General features: G+C 44.9%; 1 protein-coding gene across 2 annotated transcripts in view; it reads right to left on the reverse strand.

The window, feature by feature from the left end:
* OXSR1 (oxidative stress responsive kinase 1) overlaps nt 1-21,026 on the reverse strand; it is an 88,563-nt gene extending 67,537 nt beyond the window's left edge. For both annotated transcript variants that reach the window (XM_067291983.1, XM_067291982.1), the window contains exons 1-2: nt 20,852-21,026; nt 3,296-3,408 (exon numbers count right to left, since the gene is read on the reverse strand). In XM_067291983.1, the coding sequence (XP_067148084.1) occupies nt 3,296-3,408; nt 20,852-20,921 (183 nt within the window). In that variant the 5' untranslated portion in view covers nt 20,922-21,026. The remainder of the gene's footprint in view (nt 1-3,295; nt 3,409-20,851) is intronic.
* Between the last annotated feature and the right edge of the window lie 3,488 nt (nt 21,027-24,514).

The following is a 24,514-nucleotide window of genomic DNA, read 5'->3' on the forward strand; positions in this document are numbered from 1 at the left end:
GGAGGGTCAGCTAGGAAGGTGCATGGACATCGAAAGAGTCATAGAAGAAATAAGCCATCCTTATCCTTAGAAGAACTGTTTGTTCTCACCCTCCTCCTCCTTCCCCCGAGCAACATGACACTATTTTACCCTCTGTGCTAGCCAGAGCCCAGGAACAAATAAATCTGCTTCAATCAAGCAGTCCAGTGGGCTGAAGCACTGCAAGAAAATCAGAGTTTAAGACCTGTATTCCCCTGTCTATCCCAGCTCCTGATGACTAGGCAGGGCTGTAACACAACAGCCCTGATTTACCGCCCAGGGACAGAACAATGTTTACTGTAAGCTGACTATTGTGCTCAGATACCCTCAGCGCAATAGAAGGATAATGGATCTAATAAAAGCACAAGTTCATGCTTTTAACTGCATTGGGGGAAGGGAGAAGAGAAAGGGAGGGGCATACCCTACCTCAGTATGGATTTATCATGTTTCGCTTTGCATTAGTTGCTTAAAATTATTATAATCTACAAGGACTTACATTTATGGGTTTTGGATGAAAACCAATTCTGCATAGCAAATAGTTGCTCAAAAAAAGGAACTGAATTGATCTGGAAAACTGCAGTGAAGGAGGACAATATACAAGACACTGAGAATATCTACTTTGGAGGAGAAAAACATGGAAACGAGAAAAAGTAGAAGGTAAGAGTACAGAGCAAGGAGATCAAGAACTTCCATCCTCTTGGATCTTGCACTAGGGGATGACAACCAATAACCTGACAAATTCAAAACCAACCCAGGGGAAATGCTTTTTCAGGCAACACATCTACATTGGTGCCCCATGAAGCTACTATAGCTTCGAATCACCCTCTTCCCCATCCCCCTACACTATTTTGAGTCAAGAATATCTACAGCTGCATTTTTAATGATTTTTTTTTTTTGCAAATAATTAAGAGATCAGCTTAAAGCTGGATAAATAAAGCTTAACAGTTACAGATCAAAACAAGAGTTACTGTGGGGAGAGATTATCTCCAAATTGCCTGGAGCTTGAGTCTTATACTTTCTTCTGAAGCATTAGATACTAGTCATTTATTAGAGGTCCTTAGAGGAGGTTTAACTTCAAAAGTGGGTACAGACTTTGGGAGCACAATTAAAGACACTGTACAGAGCCTTATTTCAAAGATAAGGCTAAGAATTCATCTTCGGGGTGTGCGCGGAAGAGGAGAATTAGTCACAGGTCAACACATCCAAGATTGAAAAGGGAAGCCTTGACCTCCTACAAAAGGAACTGTATGACTTGCCCACTGTTAGGCTAAGGAACACCAAGATTTTATTACAAAACATGACATTTGAGGTGATATTTATTGGTTTTGGTTGGAAAGCTTTTTATCATCAGGTGCTCTTTACTCTCGCCCAGCCCCCAGCCTAACATCTCACTATAAGAACAGTTGTTTTTACTGGCCATCACCAAGTTGGTCTGTTGGAACCATTTTACTGCCTGTTTTGCTGACTATAAAAAGCTACTAAGCAAGTCAGGAAAAGTCTATTTACTGATAGCAGGTATAAGACGACCTCAAATTCCTGTCTTCACCCCAGACAGTAACAAAGACTATTTTTTGCGCAATGTTGAGTCATAAATTCTTGCCTTCATAACAGACCTATAAACAAGCCTGCAGAAGGATCCAAACTAAATCTGGTCACAAAATTGGAAATTTATGAGAGCTGACAATAGCAATTCACTGCAGTCCTATCCATAATAAGAAAATACATTGTGAGGAATGGGTCAGCAAGATATTTAAGATATGCAATTAGACGTACTTATCTAAAATTACATGCCAAGTCTCTGAAGCAGAGCTTTCTGACTCTAACCCTTTTAGCTGGAATTGGCAATTACTCAAACACTAATAATCTCAGTTACTTGATCATGACAAAAGTTTAGAATGCTACTGAAGCAGAGATGTATGGACAAGAAGCCACATAAAAGGCTTGAAAACAGTACCACAGGATGATATCAAGTCAAAAAAATGCCTGTGAAAAGGAAAGATCTGAAACTCCTAGAGCAAAAGCAGTAACAGATGAACACAGGTCGTTCCAGAGTCCTACACACGACCCTTCACAAGCACACTAAAATGTGACTACTTGAATGGAGCCTTTTCTTCTCTTTACAAGAACAGATTTGCAGATACCTGTAATGACAGAAATAGCACAACGCTCAATTACTGGATGGACACTGGAGCCTTGATTAAAGTGATTTGCAGAAGATCATACACTTTTAGAGCTAGCCAGGACTGAGTTCTCACTTCAATTTTCTAATTACAACCACCAAAACTAGAACCTAGGTAAAGACAATAGAAGATGCCAAGATGAAAGTGGGGAAAAAAAAGCCAGACAGCATGCACGCACACACACAAAAAAAAGAGTTGCTTTAAAAGGAAAAGTGACAAAAGACCCCATATCTCCCTGCCTGTCCCCCATCCCTGTCAATTAACATTTACTATCTAAAGTCCTATCCAAGAGAGCTTTCTCATCATTAATGGGGACATCTCACGTTCACAGGAAATGCCTGGTTGAACTCCAGGGACCTTCCACATACAAGGTGAATGTGACAGCTGCTACACTACAGAAACAAGCTCATACAAACAGGAAAGGAGAAAACTGATCCCCACCAACAAGCCAGAAGAGAGGAAACAAATTTAAGTTACCAAAGCTGCCTGCCAAAAGCTGTTTTCTATTGAGAAGATCTTGAGAAAAGAAAATTACAGAGCTACAGCTTCTAAGGAATCTATCTCTTGTCCTGAATTCTGAATTAGCGGGTGTTTCCTTATGGCAGGCTGCAATATGCCAGAGTGATTCCTTAGTTGGCTTCAGTACCAGAAGCCTATTAGGAACAGGAGCTAATTTATTCAGTTTCTCAAGGAAAGATTTACAAGTGAGGGAAAAATGTAAAGCACTGCAGAAAAGGGAAAGGAAGCAAAAACAGTCCCATAAATCTTAAAGCTCCTGGAAGCACATCACTGCGGGTCCCCCTCTGACTGCAGAACTCCTGCACACACACAGCAGAGCTTACAGTTGCATGTTAACTCCATTCAACACACAGGGCTTACGCAGAGTGCTCAGCTCCAACAAGAAGCCTGGAACTCTCCAAGATTTGGTCTTCCAGTGCTGTATCCCACAACTAGAGCAATCAAATCACCTCTGTTGAAATCAGTCAGGTTCCCTCACCCTCCCAGCACCTCAAGAAAGGTTGCTTAAAGGCACTCTGCAAACATCCAGAGATTATGCTAACAGGAGTACAGTTCCCCATACAATTTGGATGGCATACCAGGAGTTCATCCATGCTCGTCTGACATTTCTCCAGATTGATCCGTTTAATTGCCACCTTCTCTTTCTTTGGAGCACAAAAGGCTGCCTGCACCACAGCAGTTGCTCCACTCCCTGCGGGCGAAAAAGACAAATAGTTAACAACATCATCCAGGACTTCTGCAGAAAGCAAGTTAGATGCCAACATTGTAAATTAAACGCTAAAGACAGTAGAGCCAAGTGAAGACCCAGTGAAGCCTACCCCACAGGAACTCTCCTTGTGCAACCCACCAGGCCAACTTGGATGCAAGTATTGAAGTGCCAGGCTAACTGAACAAAAACAAAGTGCATCTTATGAAGGATCATTACAGGTAGGCAGACAAAAACCTCAGACTACATCTTATTTATAATAGGGGAATGATTCCTTTAGTGTGCTTTTAAAGGAAAGGCCATTTAGGTCAGCCTTTTAACCTGACGTGTTCCACCCAAAGCGCAGAAACAAGCCACGCTACTTGCTACCAACACTAATGAGATCTTTCAAGTATTTTTATATACTGATTGCTCTCCCCAACTCCCTTCAGTTTATGCAAAGACAGTAGGTAGCTTCATTCAACAAGTCTGTTCAGCTCCAGTCCTCACACAGTTGAACAACGCCTTGGTGTCTAGGTTGAATACCACCACAGGAAATTCTTTAAATTTAAGCAGGGGAAAAAAAGTTGTCTTTTAAGGTACCTTTGTTCCAACTGTTAAAAATATGCATGAGCTCTGGATTTAAACTGCTCAACAACATCCTTTATATAAAAATAAGTGTGCAACAGCAAGACTTATAAACACCTAACTGATTATAAACCTGTGTTTTTTGGCTTCCAGAAATAGTTGCAACATTTGGTTTTCATCAACAGGACACCTTGTTGCTTTACTTTATCCCCTGCTCTTGGGTTCCCCACATTTACGCACTTTGGTGGAAAGGAATAGTTCAAATGAATAGGACAGGGGATGGGAGAGGTGCAAAAAGCTCAAGATCTTCCTATTGCCAATATTTTTTTTAAAGTTTAGAGAAAAAAAAAAAAAAAGGCGGCGCTATTTTGTTTATTATCCCAAGCACAATTCCTGAACCCATTTGGGCTGATGAGAGAGACAAAAATGGTCATTCTGTTTTTTGGAGTAAAGCACCTATTTCACCAGATTCTCCTGATCTTAATGCTACAAAACCTACCTCAGATTCTGCAATGCTGGTCAAGCACACCAGCTATTTTTGAAAGCTATTTTATTAGTATGTTCAGATAAACTGAGGGCAAAAGCTTGCAAACCAATCTTTAAGCAAAGGCTAACCATCAACAGTCTCAATGCAGCAAGTTGCACAAAGCACTACGGTGGAGCTACAAGAGTTTCTCTTCACTTTATATGGCATTGCAAGTGTGCTCTGGACCACAGCTTCAGTTTGCCAGGTCGCTCCCTACACCTAAGAGTTTACATTTTAAAAGCAGAAAGCAGCAGTGTGCAGAACACAAAATGGCAGGGTCGTTAAAGCTGTACTATTTCATGTAGCAGATGGGTTTTTAAGAAGTTCAAGACAGAGGCCATTTATTATTGGTAGGCATATTAATTCAGAGACTATTCCTAGCAGAGGGCACCACAAAGCTGCCAAGGGAAGCTGAGGTGGAAGAGAAGAATAGCAACGCTGGCAAAAAATACTTACAAGGGACTTTCAAAATGAAGTTTGAGCACCCCAAGCAGGGCTTTGAGCAAAGGATGGAGACGATGGAAGAGTCTAGGCAGATGTTTAACAAAAAGCACATGGAAAAAGCAAGAGAAGGTTTTGACAGCTGGGTTTGGCTTGACCGTCCAGAGCCGGGCTGCAACACACAACGCTAAGCACGCGGCAAGCTCTGCACGCGCCACTCCAGTGCAAGAGCAGCAGCTTCAGCACAGGCACCGCTGCTCACCGCGAGTCTTGAGCTGCGCTGACCTGCCCCTCTCCGCTCAAAATCTGCTGCTGCAAGTTTTTCTGCTGCTTCTTTGGGGGGGAAAAAAAAAAAAAAAGTGGGGGGGAAAAAACACAATAGAATGACTCAAGATAAAGGCAGCAGAGCACGCAGAAGTGGTGACAAGAGGCAGGAATAGTGAATTATGTCTGCATTTCCTAGAACTGCCAGCCTCCCTGCAATAACAGTCTTTTGGAAGCCAAGAACAAAAACAAACATTTGTGCCTTTTTCATTCCTTTGGAAAGGGTTAGATCCCAGAAGAAACATTGCCGCTCACATGTTCACAGCACCAGCATCATGGTTTCTTTCTTTGGATGTTTTGATGCATAACAGAGACCGGCTGAAAACACAAGCTAGATCCTGTAAGGACACACTTCAGTATTGGATTATGCACCTCAGAGGACTGTCTTGTAACACAACCCTCTGCGCTCCTCAGTCAGATTTGCATTACGTTCCTTTTTCTATAGAGCTACCTATGCACTCCTCACCAATGCAGCAGCACCTATGCTTCATTATTCTTTCTGGATATCTCACTTGGTAGCTTCAGCATTAACCTGTTTCCCCACACTATGACATACCGGGATTTCGGTGTCGGTCAAACCCAGCTAGTGTAAACACAGATGGCAGAGCTGACAGTTACAATCCAGATATGATACCACTACTGTAGATCAAATCTTTCATGAGAAGAGAATAATTACAAGAAGAGCGGCTTTGTGTTTTCATTTCGTGAAAACATTACTCCCAGAAACAATAGAGGCAAAATAATTAGAAGCAGAGACATGCACGTTACAGCTCTTTCCCACTCCTTGAGCCTGCCTGATCTAGGCTCACTAGGACTCCAGGGCAAAAACTTCTTCCCACTAAGTGTTTGGCCAGTGCCCCAGCCTACAGGGAGCTGATCTGTTCACGGGCGTATGGCATGATTGGAACTGAAATGAAATCCCAAACTAAAACCTTCTTGGCACAAGGCAGGGAATCATCTGAACTCAAGACTCCTCCCATTTAATTCCCTGCTGCTCCGGCTTCCCTGGCAGCTCTCTTCAGTTCGATCACCACCTGCTCTCCCCGCTCCCCCCCTCCGCCACCAATTCGCCTCTTCTTTCAGCTCCTCCGTAGCGGTTAATTATAGAGAAACAATGAAATCTCCAAAGCGTATCAAGCAGGGATTAAGCCAAGCCGCAACAGGATGTGCCACAAGCAAGCTGCTCTCTGGTAGCAGCGGCGTGCCGTGCTTCTGGCGCTGAACAAAGGCAGGTTTCGATGCTTCGCCGGAGAGTCCTGCAAACACAGCAACACGGCCGCTTCAGGGCTTGCGGCCGTTCGATTTATTTATAAAAATTCCACGGTGGCAAGAGAAGGAAAGGAGAGAAGCTACAGATCGAGGATGCCAAATAGGTTGCTAAGAGAAAACAGGCACAGATATGGAGAAGGTGCCAATGGAGAGAAAAAGATGTTGCCTGGCAAGGAAGTTTGAAAGTTTAGGAGCAGGTGACAAATCTATGGGGAGCAATGGGGAAAGAAGTGTGATTTTCCTGGCTTTTATTTACCATCCTTGATGGGAAAAGAGTTTGTGCTAGGGTGGCACAACTTAAATCAACTCTCTCAGAGGCCACTAATCTGCTGCAGTCGGAGCCAACTGCAGACCTGAGCATTGCTTCACTGCAAAACTGTGGGCTGCACTGGATTCAGACAGTTCTTCTGTGTTCAGGTCACGTACGCAGCTCACCTCAAGGCATTCGGATCTCAAGGACAGTGCTCAGACTCTTCCCTCCACCTCCCTCAAGATCAGCTTGCGGAGAAATTTCACTCCCTAGTTAATCTCTTCCAGCGTAACGGCTTAGCAAAACAATGCAAACTGGGCATAGCCAAAACTTTACTGCTCTATTCCTAGAAAGCAGAATACAACTTGTCTGTCAAGAGGATCGTGACCTGCTTTAGGAAGCACTGACTGAGGAAGGCATAGCCTTTCCAGCCCTCACTTATTTCATGTTTCTGATGATTAAATAGTTCTTTCAGGAAAAGAAAGAAAGAAAAAAAAAATATGCACTCCTGAAAGGACAAAACACAACCCAAACCAAAAGTTTCCCAAGCACTGAAGCTTAGTTTTCCTGGATCTATGTTCCTTGGGTGATTGCCTTCAATATCCAGAACTCCAGCCTGAACTTCTCCTTAAGTTGGTACAAATTCCCTGCAGAAGTCCATCTCCAGCCTTCAAGGGAGGTGGGATGGTTTCCCTTCTGCACATTCACTTGCTTTCACATAACTTATATGAAGTTTCACTAACTTTTGAGACCTCTGACAAAGTTGATGGAAATCAGTAACGATTTCAAAGCTATTTGGAAGAGTGCAAAGGCAGGAGATTGAACTGCAGACATGGTATGGTCATGCACACTATTTCCAAAGGAAACTGAAACAAGAAGAAAGCTTGCAGCTCTCCCGATGAGACTGGGATGAATTGCACTGATTGCCTCCTCCCAGGCAAATCCAATTGAAGCCAGAGGTCCTTTTGGCAGAAACATCTGCTTAAGCAATGGGAACAGTCATCCCAAATGATCACAAGACAAACATCAAAATCCTGGCTACAGAACAGATTCCCCCCCTCCCCCCGCCTCCATCTGCAATGGCAATTTAAATTAATTACATAAAAAAGTGCTCACAAAACAGTGCTGTCCAAGCTTTATATCCATCCCACTACTGGAAACTGCATGAAATTTCAAGTACCCCAGGACACATGTGAACTTGTGAACAGCACTGGGCAGAGACAGATCTATCAGAAATTGAACACCAAATTATAAACTCAGACTGACCTTCTGGCATTGTTTGGTCCATTTGCTATGGAGGCAAAGTTCTGCCTGTTTGTACTTTCTCCACCTCATTTGAAGCGTCTGGTGAACAAACAAACCTCTTTCGAAGAAAGAGCCTCTTTTAAAAACAAGCAAAAAAAGACACTCTTAGATCTGTAGCCAACTCAATACAGAGTGAGAATATGCCTTCCTCCCAAAGCGGGACTTTGCAAGTGCCCACTGGAAGTCGAAGGTCATCTTGGCAGAAGCCTCATTGTTCAAGAAAGGCAAAGTAATGCAACATTGATGGTCCCTGAACACTGTCGTAGCTTTTCAAGCCATCTCCGTGTCAGATTCCTACTATGTGTCAGATTCCTGCTACAAAATGGAAGACCTAATCCACACTAACAGTTACAAATAGCATTAATAAAAACAGAGCAAATTCATAATGGGACACAGACATATTCCTAGTATTGTCAGAGCAGTGTTGAAAAAACGTGCTCACCCATGACGAAGAGAAAGACTTCCCAGGCAAGTGTTATCTATTCAGTCAAGTACTACAGGAAGCGTCAACAAATGTTAACCATGCTAAAAGTTAAGTTACAATCCTGAATCAGCAGGAGGATCACCCAGGTGCCTCTACTGCAGATTTCTGAGGAAAAAGCTTTGAAGAGAACAGCACAACTCTGTTTTGAAGGAATTATTCTAAAATCTAACATTTCCGTGTGGCCAATGTCAAAATGTCACCCTCTAATAAGACAAAGCTTGCATCACTGAATGCAGCACATTCATTCCTCTTCTGCTCTCACCTTCAGCACAGTCAAGTACTGTGAACATTTAGCTGGGTTCAAACCAAGGGTGGCTCTCACGTACACTGAGACACAGGGCATGTGCAATAGAGCTCAAGTTGAGAAAGGGTGATAAATGGGAGGCCCAGGCACGGAACCAAAACTTAAGTACTAATGATTCTTCCATCTTGCACTAGCCCATCTCATGACAACAGTCAAGATCTTTTTACAAAAGAATTGGCAGGAGGAATGGGACAAGGCACAGATATTACTTGTGAAAGTAAAATTCTGTATTTGTTTCACACAAATTGCAGGGGTCTGGCTTGGTAACAACCTCTGGTAATTTACTGCAGCATAGCCAGAGCTCAAGTAGCTTGCAATTTTGTGCAAGTTGGGAGGCCATTTATTTCAAACAGAATTGAAACAAGAAGGATTTGTGTTGTTAAGACTCAATTACATGTTTCTGCAAAGCTTGAGATCACTTCTCAATCATTTCATGTTAGTACCTGTGGTGTCAAACAGACAACTAATATTCCAGCATTAATCCATCACATTTAAAGAATTTCAGAGAATATGGAGAAGCAGATTTCAAACAAAGATCACATAATGTAGCTAGCATTTATTTAAACATGCTTCCCATCCAGTGGTCCATCAGTATGGAAACACTCAATACTGCAGAATTAAGACTTGCTGCCTAGCTCTTTAATTCAGTTCTTAGACTTGAAAGGAAAAATATCAGCCTGTATCAAGTCACTTGGTAAGTAGTTCTATACAATTTTCAGAGCCATCTGCCACTGACAAGCAGAGGCCAAGGTTTGGTACTTCTCCCCAGACCCCACAGAACTCCATAACAAAAGAACTTACAAATAACAGAGTCTTTGATTTATAAACTGCCAAGAGACCTGGCTACTGTGAACTGCACTAGTCAATGCCAAGGTTTCCACCAAAAGGAAGGGGAGTCTTACAGAAGTTCTCCTCCCACCCCCACACCTCATTGTTCTCTCAAAACTTCATTGATATCTTCTACGCCCTGAACACAGGACAACATCATTTGTTTTCCTGCCCTTCTTCTCCCACCTTCTGCAAACATTCAGGTCGGAAATCCTTAGAGATTAAGCATGCTTTCTCCAGCAGGAATGAGAGCTTTGGAGTATGCAGCTGGCCTGCCAACATAACCCAGCCCAGCATTGGACTGGACAATGAGGAATAGGATTGGCCATACAAAGCATTTAGGCAAATTATCAGATAAACTGCCACCATGTCACTTTGCTATTTGGTTTCACCCATTTCACCTCTAGGCACCAGTTTATGGTGCACACAACTGAGCCAGGCTTTAAGCTGATTCCCTACCACCAAAACATATGGAGCACAGCAAACAGCAGTAGATTCCCAACCCTGGTACTCTGTGCTGAAGCAACAGAAGCAGGAAAATAGAGACAGGAGGAAAGAGCCACTGGTCACAGATTACGAGAGAATTAACAGTGGTGAGTTGCAGCCCAGCTAATGTTCTCTACCAACTTTTCCACTGCAAAGAGCATCACAAGGAAGAGAGATGTGGCCATAGGAGACAGCTGTGACAGCACATCTAGCTTTCTATAGCCCGTAGGATACCCCTAAATTAGTTCAAGCTCAGACTAGAATACATTCCCCTCACATCTTTAGGCAGCTACAATTTGGCCGGTCCACCTCAAGACACAGACAAACGCTACTGAAGTGGCAACGGTCTGCAGGGAAGAGACCAGGACCTCACCAAAAAGCACAGACACCCTCCAATTGCCACAACGTGATTTGGGAAACTGCTTTGAGACCATTTTCTCCATGTAAGTAACTAAAGCAAGCTCCAAGGGCCAGTTACACAAGCCCTGCGTGACCTGCCACATTTACTTAAGATGTTATTAGCATGCCTAAATTAGATTTTCAGTTTGAAACCAATTATATTTATTTGATTTCGTGCCAGCATCTCTGGCTAATTTAAAGGGCACTGAAGCTATGCAGTGTTAATTCTGTAGGATGGAAAGCAGGCACAGACTTCTCATTTCCAAACACAGCAATATTACTGGAGAAGGTCTATCCTTCCCTCTTAATCACTGTCGGTTGTCTTTATGGTATATGCAGTAACGTAAATACCATGCTAGCTGTCATCAGGCACTACCAAGGCTCAAAACAACAGCCCTGGCACAGCAGCCATGCCAGCGTTCGCCTTTCTTCCCTCCCAATCTTTATCTCTGAACTCTGTCTCAACTGTAATTGTCAACTGTAGAGGATATTTTATTTGGCCAGGACTCCACTAAACAGAACAATCTGTCTGCATACAGTACAGATGTTTGATAGTACAGTGGTTATTTTAGGTAAATAAGCTTTCAAGTATCAGATGGTTAAGTATCCGATATGTCCTCTCTTGAAGGCTATTATCCTTTCATTTCAGGGAATAGCCTGATCTAATAGGTCTTTTCTGCATCTATTAGCGTGTTCAGCACATAAGATTAGCCCACTGGTTAAAAATTACATTCCCTAACCAAGAGTAATGAGAACCATCCCGAGTCTTATGATCAGGACAAATAAGTATGATCAGGCTGCTAGTCTGACAGACTCTCAGCTGTTGAAAATAAAAATTTGCATTGGTAAGCCATTCAACAGGAAAAGAGTTCATGCTCGAGACACTTTTTCCAATTAAATAATTTTGCTGGAAGTCAATACCAATGTATTTCTTAGCTGTTAATGCCGAGGTATTTATTAGACAATAGTTCATATTCTCTATGACAACTTTTACATTAGGGAACAGATGGAACTTACTGTCTTAGTTTTCAGCTTGGTTGGTGCACTAACTCCTAAGGTCACAGACAACTCCTAAGAGGTTCACAAAGAAGTGGTCTAGAAAATGAAGTTCTTACAGGTGAGGATTTATATGTCAAGTTTCCAAAGGAGTCAGAATTTCCACTGGAAAAATCTTAGGGAATCAGATCGGAAGATGTTTGTAGTCAATGCACTTGCGATCTGGAGATGAAACAAATCCCAAGCTGTAGCTCTCCCATGCTCATGCTCTGTCCTAGCTCTCCTCGTTTAGCTCCGCAATGTTCTTGCGGTTCTCAGGAGGGGATATCACCTAGAAGGGGTTTCACGTATCACCCAAGTCTTACAGCAAACAGACGTCAAGAACTCCCGCCCGAATGTAAAGCAAGTGGCACAATAAAAACACGTCCTATAGACGGGTGTTACAAACCAGAAGGCACTGTTACTTCCCGCTGTCGCAGGGAATCTATTAAACAGCTGTTTCGCACAAAGATGGCAGGGTCACGCAGATTGGATTGTTTAATAGAACGTGTGCCTGTGATTCCCACACGCACCATTGCAAACAAACGTTTATTAATTTGGTATAGGGATTATATGATTTGGCACCTGCAATAGCAGGGGACTGGACTCCATGACCCAGGGAGTCCTTTCTAGCCCCCTGTATCAGTGAAATAAATGACAGCACTTTTCTTTCTATTTTTGTTCTGAAAATTGACATAACGAAATCCATCCCCGGGGATTTTGCAGGAAAGGAATTTACTTTGTGACAAGAAGTATCTTGTTTAATTTAAGTAAGAGCTTTTAGCCATCGGGGTAACCCAATATTGTGTTGCCTGCCTGAATCTGCAGACCGCCTGAAATGAAGACTACTGTTTAAACTGCCCCACTTAACAGGATCAGCTCTGAGCACTGTCAGCTAATTCAGTGTTGGTTTTAAGAAAAATATTCTTCAGGTGCTCTCGTCCCTCACCGCTTAACTCACTCTCTCACTTTTCAGATGCCAACATTTTCCACTATTCTCTCCACCACCTTCAAAGCTTCCTCTTCCTTTCCGGAAAGCTAGAATTAACCCTGAATCACAACAAATGGATTTATGACCTGCTGAAGACCAAAGAGGAGCAAAAGCCTAGCTTAAGACTGAATTAAATATAAAGATACACGACCTGTTCAACAGTAAATAAGGATCTTTCATTACAATGTTTGGGGAAGCTCAGTTTCACAAAATATATCTTGAATTGCCACAGAACGTAACAACACTATACTCTGACCACAAAGTGTTTAAATAGAATTCCTTGTTCACGACTAATGTTCAGATCCCATTTTCCTACCTGACTATGCTCTCCCTTTTAATGACTTGCAAAATTTATGAATTAACTCTGCTCTAAGACAGAAGGGCAACACAAACTCTTTCACACAGTGGTCTAGCAGAGGATAGCACAGGCCAAGCCGTGTGCGCAGTCAGATCTCACCAGGACATTCAGTGGGATACTCAAGGTCAAAATTTCACGCCACAATTTTAACTTAATTAACAATCCTGTGGATGGATGAAAAGGAAATGAACAGAGCTTCCTCCCACAGAGCTTTATTAATAGCAAGGTGCTAGCAGTAAAAAAAAGAGTAAAATTTGTGCTTAAATTACCATTCATGACTACAAAGTAGTAAAATTACGGGCAAAGCCCAAGCAGTATTTACTACACTAATAGGTGATCATTGAAGTCATTATTTCAACTTGCCCTACTCTTCTTTTACAACTGCTCATATCCTCTCTTTCCTGGATGAAGTTATATAGGCTTATTTCCTGCCTGAACGAAAAATTAATTTGGAAGAATGCTGTAAAGTCAGTTCAGCATGAAACAACATTTTGCCACTTTCTGAAGTAAAAGAATTTCTTATTTTATTTCCTCCCCCCAAAAACCCAACTCAGTAGCTCTTGAGACAAAACAGACAGGGCAGAAAAGTGAAATTTGGCAAGAAGCTAAAACTTCTGAATGAAGAGCTTTTCTGTATTCCAAAGAAAATGAGTTTTAATTTGTCTGAGTTACGGAATTTTGAAAGTTTTGTTTCAAAAGTACACAGTTCAAGTGGTATGAAGTTTTAAGGGATGTTTGGAGGAAAGACATCTGATTTTTTATTTCAGCAAAAAAGCGAATATAAGTGCTCTGAATTTACTCAGCACTTCATTCACTGATAGGATCTCTGAAGCCTTTAAGACTTGAAGACAGCTGTCTCCTGCAGGCTTCCTAGCGTGCGGAGTACACGAGCTCTCTAAGAAATCCTCGCAAGGCACGTCAGATTCCGATTTAGCGGAGGTTGAGATGTAATCAAATGAGCTTTTTTCGGTGTGGGATTTCTCTTAATTGCAAGAAAATCTATGTTAAGCAAAAATTCTCCGTGCAGTGACTCACATCAGGAAGCAACAATGTTAAAGAATCCTAGGGAGTAGTGGAAGAAACACGATTTAATAAAAAAAGCTGTCAGATATTGCCGCTATTAAGTTTAGCATGGGTGACAGAACATGGGATTTTTCCATTTTACACTTTGGTTATTACAAGTCCCTGCCTGCTTGTATTATATGATGGACCCACATAATCCAGTTAAAAATAAGGGTTATGAAAGCTGCAATTAATAGTTGCAGAACCCCAAGTATTAATAAGGTTTCAGGGTAAATGACATATCCAAACAACCTAACTTATCAAACTTATGTTTAAGTGAATCACTCTAAAGGTCAATCTCACTCATATGTATTCACACATGAGGGGAACACAAGAAATACTGAAGCTGTATCATGGACCTAGTCAGGTATCTGTAACATCTACTGTCATTTAGCCAACAGCTTGGATTTTGTCTTACTTGTGTCAGACAAGGTTTGATTTTTCATTCTTACTGTATGCACCCTTCATTAACACGTGCAATATTTTGCACATCAGTGGTCTCTTCTCGTACACCAGGACGGAGAGCTGTACTTCTGGTTAAGAGCCTGAACTGCCTTTTAGCCTGGGATCTAGCCTTGACTCCAAGAAATTCTTGCATGACCACAGGCCAGATACACAGAGCTTGATTTTTAGAAATGTCAAGGCTAAACTCCTTTGAGTGAAGTCACGGGAAACCACAGCAGCTTTGAAAGCCAAGTTCTTCATATCTGCATCTCAGCTGATTCCAAATGGAGCGCGGAATAAGAGGCCAGACAAACTCATCTGGAAAGTCCCAGGCTCCTGATAGTTCAAAGACTTTGCAATGCCAAATTCCGTTATTGCAGTTATTCTTCTACACCCACACAGCTCTCAAGTTTGTCTCTTCCTATTATTAAGAAAGTTCAATAATAATGACTGAGTTTACAAGTGCTCCATTAGCATGGCCACTACAGAAGTTTACCACTACAAAAAGTTTATGATGAATACCGTGTATTTTATGGGAAATTTTCCAAGAAAAATTGACCAAAATATAGTTTTTAAACAATTTGCTAACACAATTAGCAATAAGAAACAGTGTTATTGCCTGCCATTTTAAAGAGCTCCAATTTTTAAGTTTCATAAAAGATTAAGTCTCTAGGCACTGACTTGATGAGCAAGCTGCAGTTTCTACTAACACACAGAAATAAAATAAGATGTTGCCAACTTTACACAGATGAATGTTCTGGGGAAACTTGATTTTCTCCATAAGAAACAACCCTCTAGGGCATGCATTGTCCGCCAGCATATGCACCCCCTAGGTGTGCTCAGGAGCACTGCACATCCAAGTTTCTCAGCACTATCCAAGATATGAATTAAACTGAGACTATTTAAACAGTCTTGAGACATTTAAGTATTAAAGGTTAATCAGTCCAGGAACCTAGCTGCACTGGAAGTAATTGCAACACACAAACCAACCACAGGAAAGCGTGAACTACTTCCATATGAAACACCACATACGTGTTTTCCCCTAAAACCCCAGAATAGCCAAAAGCAGCAGGAACAGCCTCTGCCCTCCCCTCAAACCAGCAGGAAAGGCAGCCACACTGCTTCTACAGCAATGATGTATTCTTTCCAAGTAAGCCTCTTTCACCACCACTTGTCTTTTTCGTACCCTCAATCTGCTTCCTTATGCATTTCATCCTCCTTTGTATCAGAGAATAAGTGACAGAAACTAAACAAAAAGCACTAAAGAAATAAGACATGCCAGGTGTTCAAAGAAAAGGTAGCTTGGATGCAATAGTAATGTGGCTACGGATCCACAAAGTCCACATATTGAGTCTCGCTCAGGAATACACAGGAAGATGCATTTGTTAACATCCAAGTGGCTGAGAAACCGCGGTATGGAGAATCATCCATTTCAGTGCCCAAACAGACTAAGTGCTATGAATGACTGCCAACATTTTAAACAGAGCTACGTTTGTCCAGAAATACTTTTATACAAGCTTTAACATAATCTAAAGCAACAAAAAAGTTTTTCTACCAACTTTAAGTGAAAAATGTTTGCAAACAGCATGCGAAGTGATTCTTTAAATGAATTAACCAGCCTAAATGCTGGGAATACGCAGTAGGAATCAAGTTTGCTTAACTAGTTGCGGGGGGGAGAGGGGGAAGAGGAAATCAATGAGGAAATGCTAAAACAAAACATATGGCATGAAGACTGAAGTCTAAACACTCAATTTAGCTTTCAAGTTATTATATTCTTTAGAGTGTAACGTTTTTCTTGAATGGGTTTAAAATAGTCAGGCATACGAAACTGGTTGCAACTAGCACAAGACTGCTGGGCTAAAATAAAAAACCCCACACACTTCAGAAGAGAAAGCTAAAAAGTTATCATTGGACAAGCGTCTCCCATTCCACCCCGTCTTTATAAGTAAAGACTTCAATTGTCCCTGATGAGTATTTATAGGCTGCTCTTTTAGATGGCTGCACATTTTCAGTACATGAGGTATCCACCCAAGCACAAGATGGGTGACCATAGACATTTTGACAAAATTTGGGGAAGCACAAAAATTAATTCCCAAGAGGTTCCTACATATCTGTGAGAGATTTTCTCCTACACAGGCATACGTGCTCATATGTAGAGCTTGGAAAAAACACGACTGCGAACCTAAATTTCAAACTCCAAAAAAGCACGCTGTGCACGGGCAAAGCCCAGCTCAAAAGCTACAAGAGCCACAGCCACTGAAAAAACTAATCATTCAGTAAATCTGCACTTCAATTTTCAATTTAAGCTTGATTTCTGAGGGGAGAAGAAACTCCCAACACATCTGTTCTCTCCAGCCTGTGTTCTCTTCATTGCTATGAAGGAATCTGTCAGAGGGAAAAAGAGCACAGGAGTAGAGCAAGGGAGAACTCCCACTGCTAATTTATCTTCTGTTTCTGGCACAGATTGTTAATAGCAAAGAGGATGTTCCCAAATCAAATGGCCACAGCCAGTACAGCTCTTATCTTTCCAAAAAAAAGTAGCAAAATGAGAATGATCCAGTTCCAATCAACTTCACTACTGCTATCAGCATTTCCAACAGGAATTGAGATCTAAAGGACGCCGGGTCTGCGAGTATCTGAGCAGCAGAAGCAGCATGAGGTCTAATCCCCCCCCCCCCAGCTTCAAAAAGAGGCCTGCAAAGATTTATATGCAATTTGCACTTGGAAGACCACCTTCACAAGCATGAGGATGGACTACATGTTTCTTTTTAAAGGAAAGTTTAGATGTCTCCAGAGATGGTGTTCGCCCACAAAAGTGAACACCACTCTGTGGGTACATTCCCCATAAATGCATTATAACTTGCTTCCTCTTCCTCCAACCCACACCTCCATTTCATGGGTTCCCCCCCAAAATGAAAGCCGGGTTCTGAACCTGAGCAAGATCCCTTAATTCAGTGTAATGAAAGTTATTTAAGTCTAACGAGGCTACTCAGCAGTTAGGCACTAACACTAACCAAGACTAATAAACACAAGCATTAATCCATACCTTTATAATGGCATGAGTCACCTCTAGTGCAGAGTGATCGTTTTTTAGTACTGGCTAGAACCAGGAGGGCAGTTTTACAGGAGAATTTTTTTATTTTTATTTTTAGCAGCTAGAATGCTTGCTCTTACAATTCTTGCACTGAAATGGTATAGAGCCATCCAAGTCATATGAAAGCCACACGTGGATATTTTCAGGCAAAAACAGCACAAATAAGGAATTAGGCCATACGGTCAGACATTGATTTCCTTTATTCTGATGTGAAAAATAACCGAGTTTGTAACCTACTGAACGCTGGGCTCAAAATTTAAAAGAACAGTTTCATCAGAAAGCAAGTTCAATCCTTTAAAAGCACCGGTGCAAGGTTCATCACTTTCCACACCAGACCTCCTCTTTGTTCACTGCCGAAAAAACTTTTACAGCTCTGCAGAAGTCACGGGAGCTCAGAGAAACCTTGAGGGTTACAAGAGACACACGAAGCAGGAGGTAAAGCAGGCCAGCTCACTTAACACAGTGACTATTTGTTCCACAAATGATATATGTGCTAGAAAATTTGCGTCACGTATACATCCAGGGAGCTGGCAGACACACCAATGTTTAAAATGAGTAAGATGGGGGGGATGGGAAAAATCAAAAAAAAGGAACCATATGTTTGTAATATACACATTTCAGTGTACGCTCCATTACATTACAGAATGCCAACACAATCTTTCAATGAGCAGATGACAACCAGAAACTCAAAGTTTATAGAGCAGTAGGGGAGAGATATGAAAGAACCGAAATATTCTTTTTCTGAATTTTTTTCCCCCCAAGTTGCACGTTACTGTGAGACTACAACATAGCTACGTCCGCCTTTAATACCGTCGGACTATAGGATGTGCATCTCTAGCAGCAAGTTCTCCTAAGAGCAGACGCGCATTTACATTCCCTTTTGTTCCCATCCCACTCCGCTCCCCAGCCACAAAGAGGCGGCTTGTCCTTTCGCTGCTCGCGTCAGAAACTCCAACTCGGATCCTTGCTTTGGATTATCCGAGCGCGCCCCTTCCGAGACTCCCACGAGAAAAGCGCTTCCTGCGAGCACGGGTGCAACTCCTGCAGCTCTCGATCCCGGAGAAGCTCGGGGCCCCGCGGCCCGTTCTCCCCCGTCGCCCCGGCACCCTTATCTGCTGCTCCTCGAGGAGGCCGACACCGGCCTGCCCGCGGCGCGTTTTCCAAAGGAGCTTTAACGGGCTGATCTGCGAGATTGCGCCTTCCCGGTCTTTACTGCCAGTTTGCCTTTCTGAAGCACTGCTGCTCCCACTAGGCGAAGGGAGAGGATAAAGCCTGATCCGATGGAGCAACAGGGATTTCCAGAACTTCCAGAAGGATTCTCCCCCCCCCCCAAAGCTTTAGTTCCTTCCTACTTTCAAACAATGCCAAGAATTTAATCTCTTAAAACAGCATTTTCCCCAAACTCTCCCACCCCTGTTAACAGAAACCAAGTCTCCCTGTTCAGCAGAGATGCAAGGCCTGGGCACGATAGAGCTACGTCATGTATAAATTTCAAGCAAAAGCACTTCAACAAAGACTAAACTAAAAATTAACCTCCTTCCTAAAAGCCTCTGGCCAGGAGCCTGCCCTGCCGCCTCCCACTTTATTTCCTGCCTCGGGAGAGCGACAGAGAGGCACTGACCTTAGCATTGCCTGTGGCACCACCTCAGATGTGTCACACACTCGGCCTAGAGCAATATATCCCTCGGACACACACACCCCAACAAAACGGTGGAGACAGCCCATAAATCAGCACGGCAGGAGGCCTTTGGTAACCGTGCAGTTTAAAGTCAAAACAGAGTGTAAAAAAAATAAAAAATAATAAAAAATATATAATGTATATTAAATATATATAATAATACACACACACACACACATATATATATAATTTAATGGTGAGCAAGGGCCAAGCCTCAAGCAGAGAGGACAATGACTGAAGATTCAGACAACAGCAAAAACCCTCGTGGGGTGGCACTACAAAGTCCTTCGTCCCCGAAGGCACCGGAGCAAGGCAGAGCTTCCAAAGCGCCGGACGCTGGGGCTGCACCGCAGGAGCCAGGCTGCTCTGGAAGGAGGGAGCCTGTACAAATTTGGGGCTTTGCGCTGCGGGCAACCTCGCCCCCAGCACGGCCGATCTAGCCGGGTCGGTAAGAGATGGATAAAGAAAAGAGCCCCCCGAGCGCGGACCCCATCCCACCCTCGGCCACCCGGGACGAGGGCGCGCACGTGCCCCCTGCGCAGAGGGGGAGCGAGGCTGCCCGGGCGCCCCCCAAAGCCGAGGGAGGTGCCTCCCCCCCCCCGGAGAGGGGGCAGACCCCTACCCTCCTCTCTGAGGTTTGGGGGGGCAGCGCTGGACCCCCACGCGCAGCTCGAGGGGGAGCAGACCCCCACACACCCAGAGGCGCATAAAAACGCAGCAGTGGGGCCCAAGACCTCCTCCCCCCACACCACCCCAAACCCACCTCCCGGTGGGGGGGGGGGCAGACCCCACTGCACACACTCACCCCTGGGGGAAGGTCTCCCCCTCCCCTCCCCACACCTCCTCGAAGGGGGGGGGGCACAGACCACCCCCCCATATCCCTCCTCGGGTGGGGGGGGGGTTTGCACCCCCTCTCTCCCCACAGCCCTCCAAAGAGGGAGGGCGTCTGTGCACCCCCTCCCCCAATACACACCCCTCCTCGGCTGGGGGGGGCTGGCTGACCTCTCCCACCATCCCCCCCCTTCCTGGGGGACAGGCCCCTCTCCCCCCCACCCTCCTCGGGCTGGGGGGCTCCTCTCCCCTCGCAGGGGTACTCCCTTCGGGGGAAGGTGCAGACCCCTCCCCAAACCCCTCCACGGGGGGGGGGAACCCCTCTCCCCAACTCCCCCCACCACACACACCCTCCTCGGGAGGGGGAAACACCTCCCCCGAAGACACACTCCCTCCTGGGGGGGGGGCGCAGATCCCCCTACTCCCCACCCCCCCCACAAACCCCTTCTTGGGGGGGGGGCATACCCCCTCCCCACACACACCCCTCCGGATGGGGAGGGGGGACAAACCCTCCCCCCCCCCAAACACTCCTCCTGGGGGGGAACCCCACAGACACCCCTCGGGGGGGGCAGAGCCCCCTCCCCCCCAATACTCCTCCTCCGGGGGGGGGGGGGGAGACCTCCCTCCCCACACACACACGCCCCCCCCCCAGACGGGAGGGGACTCCGGACCCCCCCACGCCTCAGAGGGGCGCCGGGCCGGGGGGCGCACGCAGAGGCCGGGCGGGGCAGCGCCGCCCGCCGCGCACTCACCGATCACCTCCTGCAGCTCGTAGTCATCCTTGTTGATGGACCAGGGCAGCGCGCTGGGGTCCTCGGCCATGGCAGCGGCGCGCCCCGGCGGGGACGCGGCCCGCGCGCACCAGGAGCGGAGCGGAGCGCAGAGGCGAGACGCCGCGCGGCCCCGCCCGAGCCCTGCCGGCAGCGGCGCCCGCAGCCCCGGCCGCCTCCGCCGCCGCCGCCGCCCGCTAGCGCCGGCCAAACTTTGCCTGCTCCCTCCACCTGCCCATGCCCAGAGCCCCGCTGACGTCACCCGCGCACGCCGCCCCGCCCCGCGCTGAGCTGAGCTGCGCGCGCTCGCGCCAGCAGGGCGCCGCCCGGCGCCATCTTGAGCGCGGCGCCCCTCCGGCCGCCCGCCGTCTTTCTGCTTACTCCGCTGAGACGGCTGCCGCCGCCGCGCCCGGCCCTCCACCGCTGTCGCGGGACGGACCGCTACGGCGGGCTGCCGAGCTCCCCGGCGGCGGAGGGAGGCCGCCAGGCAAGAGAAAGGGAAGGGTGGGGAGGATGTCACACACAACATGGCAGCCACGCGCATCTTCCCCTCCCTCAGGCAAGAGGCGGGGGGGAGCGCTCGCTTAGGACCGATGCCCGGCACCGATTGGCTGCCGGCTGCGGAACCCGCATCTCCTATTGGTGAAGAGTCTGTCAATCGCGTGCAGTCTTTCTCCGGGGTCCTCTAGCCCCCGAGGCCCTCGGGAGGCTTCCGTAGGGGCCGGGAAGAGGGCGAGGGCGAGGGGGAAGGGGCGGCCTGGGCCTGGGCCTGGGCCTGGGCCTGGGCAGTTTGGGGGGACAAGTGCCACAAAGGCAGGGTGGTGAGCAGGGGTAGAGCCCGGCCTGGGTGCCTCAGGCCTCCGCATGCTCTCCCTAAAATAGTCCTGGCATCCAAGGCTTGAAATCCAGGGGTTTTACCCTATAGTTGGCTGCGCGCATGTCCGTAGCTGGGGCCGTACCGCTCTGAATGCGTTGAGAGGTTTAGCTTGGCGTCTGCCTAAATAAAAAGTTAAAACAATGAGGAATAGGAGGGTATTTGCTACCATGAGCTCACATAGGCTGCTGTTTACATAGGTCTCAGGTGTTCAGAGGTTGAGCTTTTTTAGATAGTCATAAAATAGTGTGTTTCTTGCTATCACCAGTCAGCACAGAAATCATCAGGAGAGTTTGGCAAAATCTGGAATTTCTGCGTCCAGTTTTCTTTTTCAGGCACTATTCTTCCTATAGCTTGACAGCAGACACTCCTGTGTGTCAAAGAAATTGGGTTTACATGTTTTTGGCTTATTGGGACAAATTTCTGAGATGCCTCTGATGAACCAAGTTTTATAGGGGGCTACAGGACCCTGCCAAATACGTGGTGTGACTCCAGGGTTTTCACTTGTGCTACCTAATGCAGGAGAATATCTCCTTCCTTCTCTTCTTGTTTGTCCTGCAGAAGCAAAAGACCAGAGCTGCATCTTGCTTGCTGTTGCACAAACACCGAACAAAGACAGTCTCTGTGCGTAAGGCAAAGCTTCCAAGTTAAAAGCTGTTCATTTTTCCTACTTGCCTCTGTTACACATTCCCCTGCCAAGCAATTTTTAATATTTGCTAAATATGCTTTAATTATTGCTCAGAACTGTCTCTGTGATCTTTTAACCATATAAAAGCAGTTTTTTGTAGCAATTAAAAGCAGGTTTTGCGCCAGAGCATACACTCGGGTGGCCAGTGGAGTATTTCTGATAGCTAACAGCATGTTAAAAATGGATCTGAGCCAGGCATCAACAATTAAAGAAGACACAGGCCCTGATACTGAAAGTATTAAAGCACATGCTTAAAACCTTTATAGCCACAGTGATGTATATGCTTAATTTTACCACTGTGTTTTTAATATCTAGGCCGTGTTTTAAATTCTCTTATTTTGGGCAGAAAATACTCCCCCTGAAGACCATGCTAAAACTCCTTTTGCTTTAGATCAACAGGACAGGATTATGTCCACAGTAAGCATTATTTTTTAAGCAATAGCGTAGACTTTGACCAAAATGAAAACTTCAAATGTGCACTGACAAGACCACCAGTGGCCACATAAGCACACACAAATGAAGGATGTATTTTAATTTTTCATCTCTGTGGTGAACTCTCCATTTCCATACTTTAGAACCAAAGAGCTCTCTTTCACGTAGAATCTGGATCCCACAAACACTGTATTATTTTCTAAATACAGTTTTAAATGAACTCAGTATTTTAATCTCCCAAAAGTCAGACGTTGCTCTTGCATTCATCCAGCAAATTGTGTCAATAGGAGTCTGGAGAAGGATGAAAAAAGGGAACTGGCCTCCATGAAGATCTTAACCTTTAGCCCACTTCAGATCTTCAAGCAGCACCTTCTCCTCTTTGATCGTTAATATTCTGCTCATCCTACTTTTCCTGATTCACTTTATTTTGTCTGTCTCATGTAGGTTGTAAGCTTTTCAGGGCAGAGGAAGTGTCTCTATTTATAAAACAGTCTGTGAAGTGGTGCTGCTGTATCAAGTGGTTTGTTGTAATAACAAGAAATTTTAGTAGAAATCTGAAGTGGAGAAGCAGTTTCTTGTGTATCCACCTCCACTCTCTACCAGGCATTAGGGAAGACTGAGAAGTGGAAGGACTCCAGACTTTTTGCTGCTAGGAAAGCTGCAGTCCAAGAAAAGGTCTCAGATCTGGGTTTCACATACTTGACTTACAATTTAACATCACAATGATTAGAGCAGATGATCCCCTCCTCCCATTGCTTCTGCTACTGCGTAAAGGCTTTACCCTGACACCCGTGTTTCACCGGTGTCCCTGGGGCTGGTGTTCCCTCCCATCTGGCTCTGAGGCTTTGGAGGTGACTAGCCTGCAGGTCTGCGCACACATGTATGCACACAAAATGCTTGCATCCTCGTAAGGCATGTCATTTCCTGCCTTTGAGGGGATAATTACATATTGTTTCAATGAAACTTAATGGCACAGACCAGCTCTTTGCTTTTTTTCTGCTCCTATAATAGCGGTTATCATAAAACCAATATTTAATGGGTAGGATGGTGACTCTAATATTCAGTGCAAAGTGATTAGCTTTAGTACCTACAAAGGGTCCTTGATGGTAGATAATATCATCATCATCAGTGTGATCATGAGTAAACTTCAATTACACTGGCCTGTAGAAAACTAGCCTTAATAACACCAGTTTGCTTATTGAGGCATTGCAGATTTCATCTTCCTATTCATGAAAACTCTCAAATATAGTTTTCTTCTTGGTACAGTTAGCCTGAAAGTTGCTCTTTTAGAACAGTCATGCAAAGTCATTTAGTGTCACAGTTCAGTTGTGTTTTGGGCTATGGAATTTGCTGCCACATTTCTAGTCAAAGGCTTTTTAAACATCATAAACTGCTGTTTGTAAGTGACTGTGCATTAGCTACCACGATTCTCACAAACAATAGCAGTTAATGTGCTTATTGAACTGCTTGGTACAGTCATGGTTTACCAAAGCAAGAGGCAGCCTAACAATGCCTGTCTTATTACATTCATAATAGTGCAAGTGTGCGTTGGCAAGCAGAATGCCTGACCTTGTTTCTCTACAAAATTTCCTTGCTCTTCGTTCTTAATGGAAATATTTTCAGGTTTGTTGAAGGAAACTTAGCCTATCAA

This window comes from Apteryx mantelli, chromosome 2, assembly GCF_036417845.1.
Source record: "Apteryx mantelli isolate bAptMan1 chromosome 2, bAptMan1.hap1, whole genome shotgun sequence".
NCBI lineage: Eukaryota > Metazoa > Chordata > Aves > Apterygiformes > Apterygidae > Apteryx > Apteryx mantelli.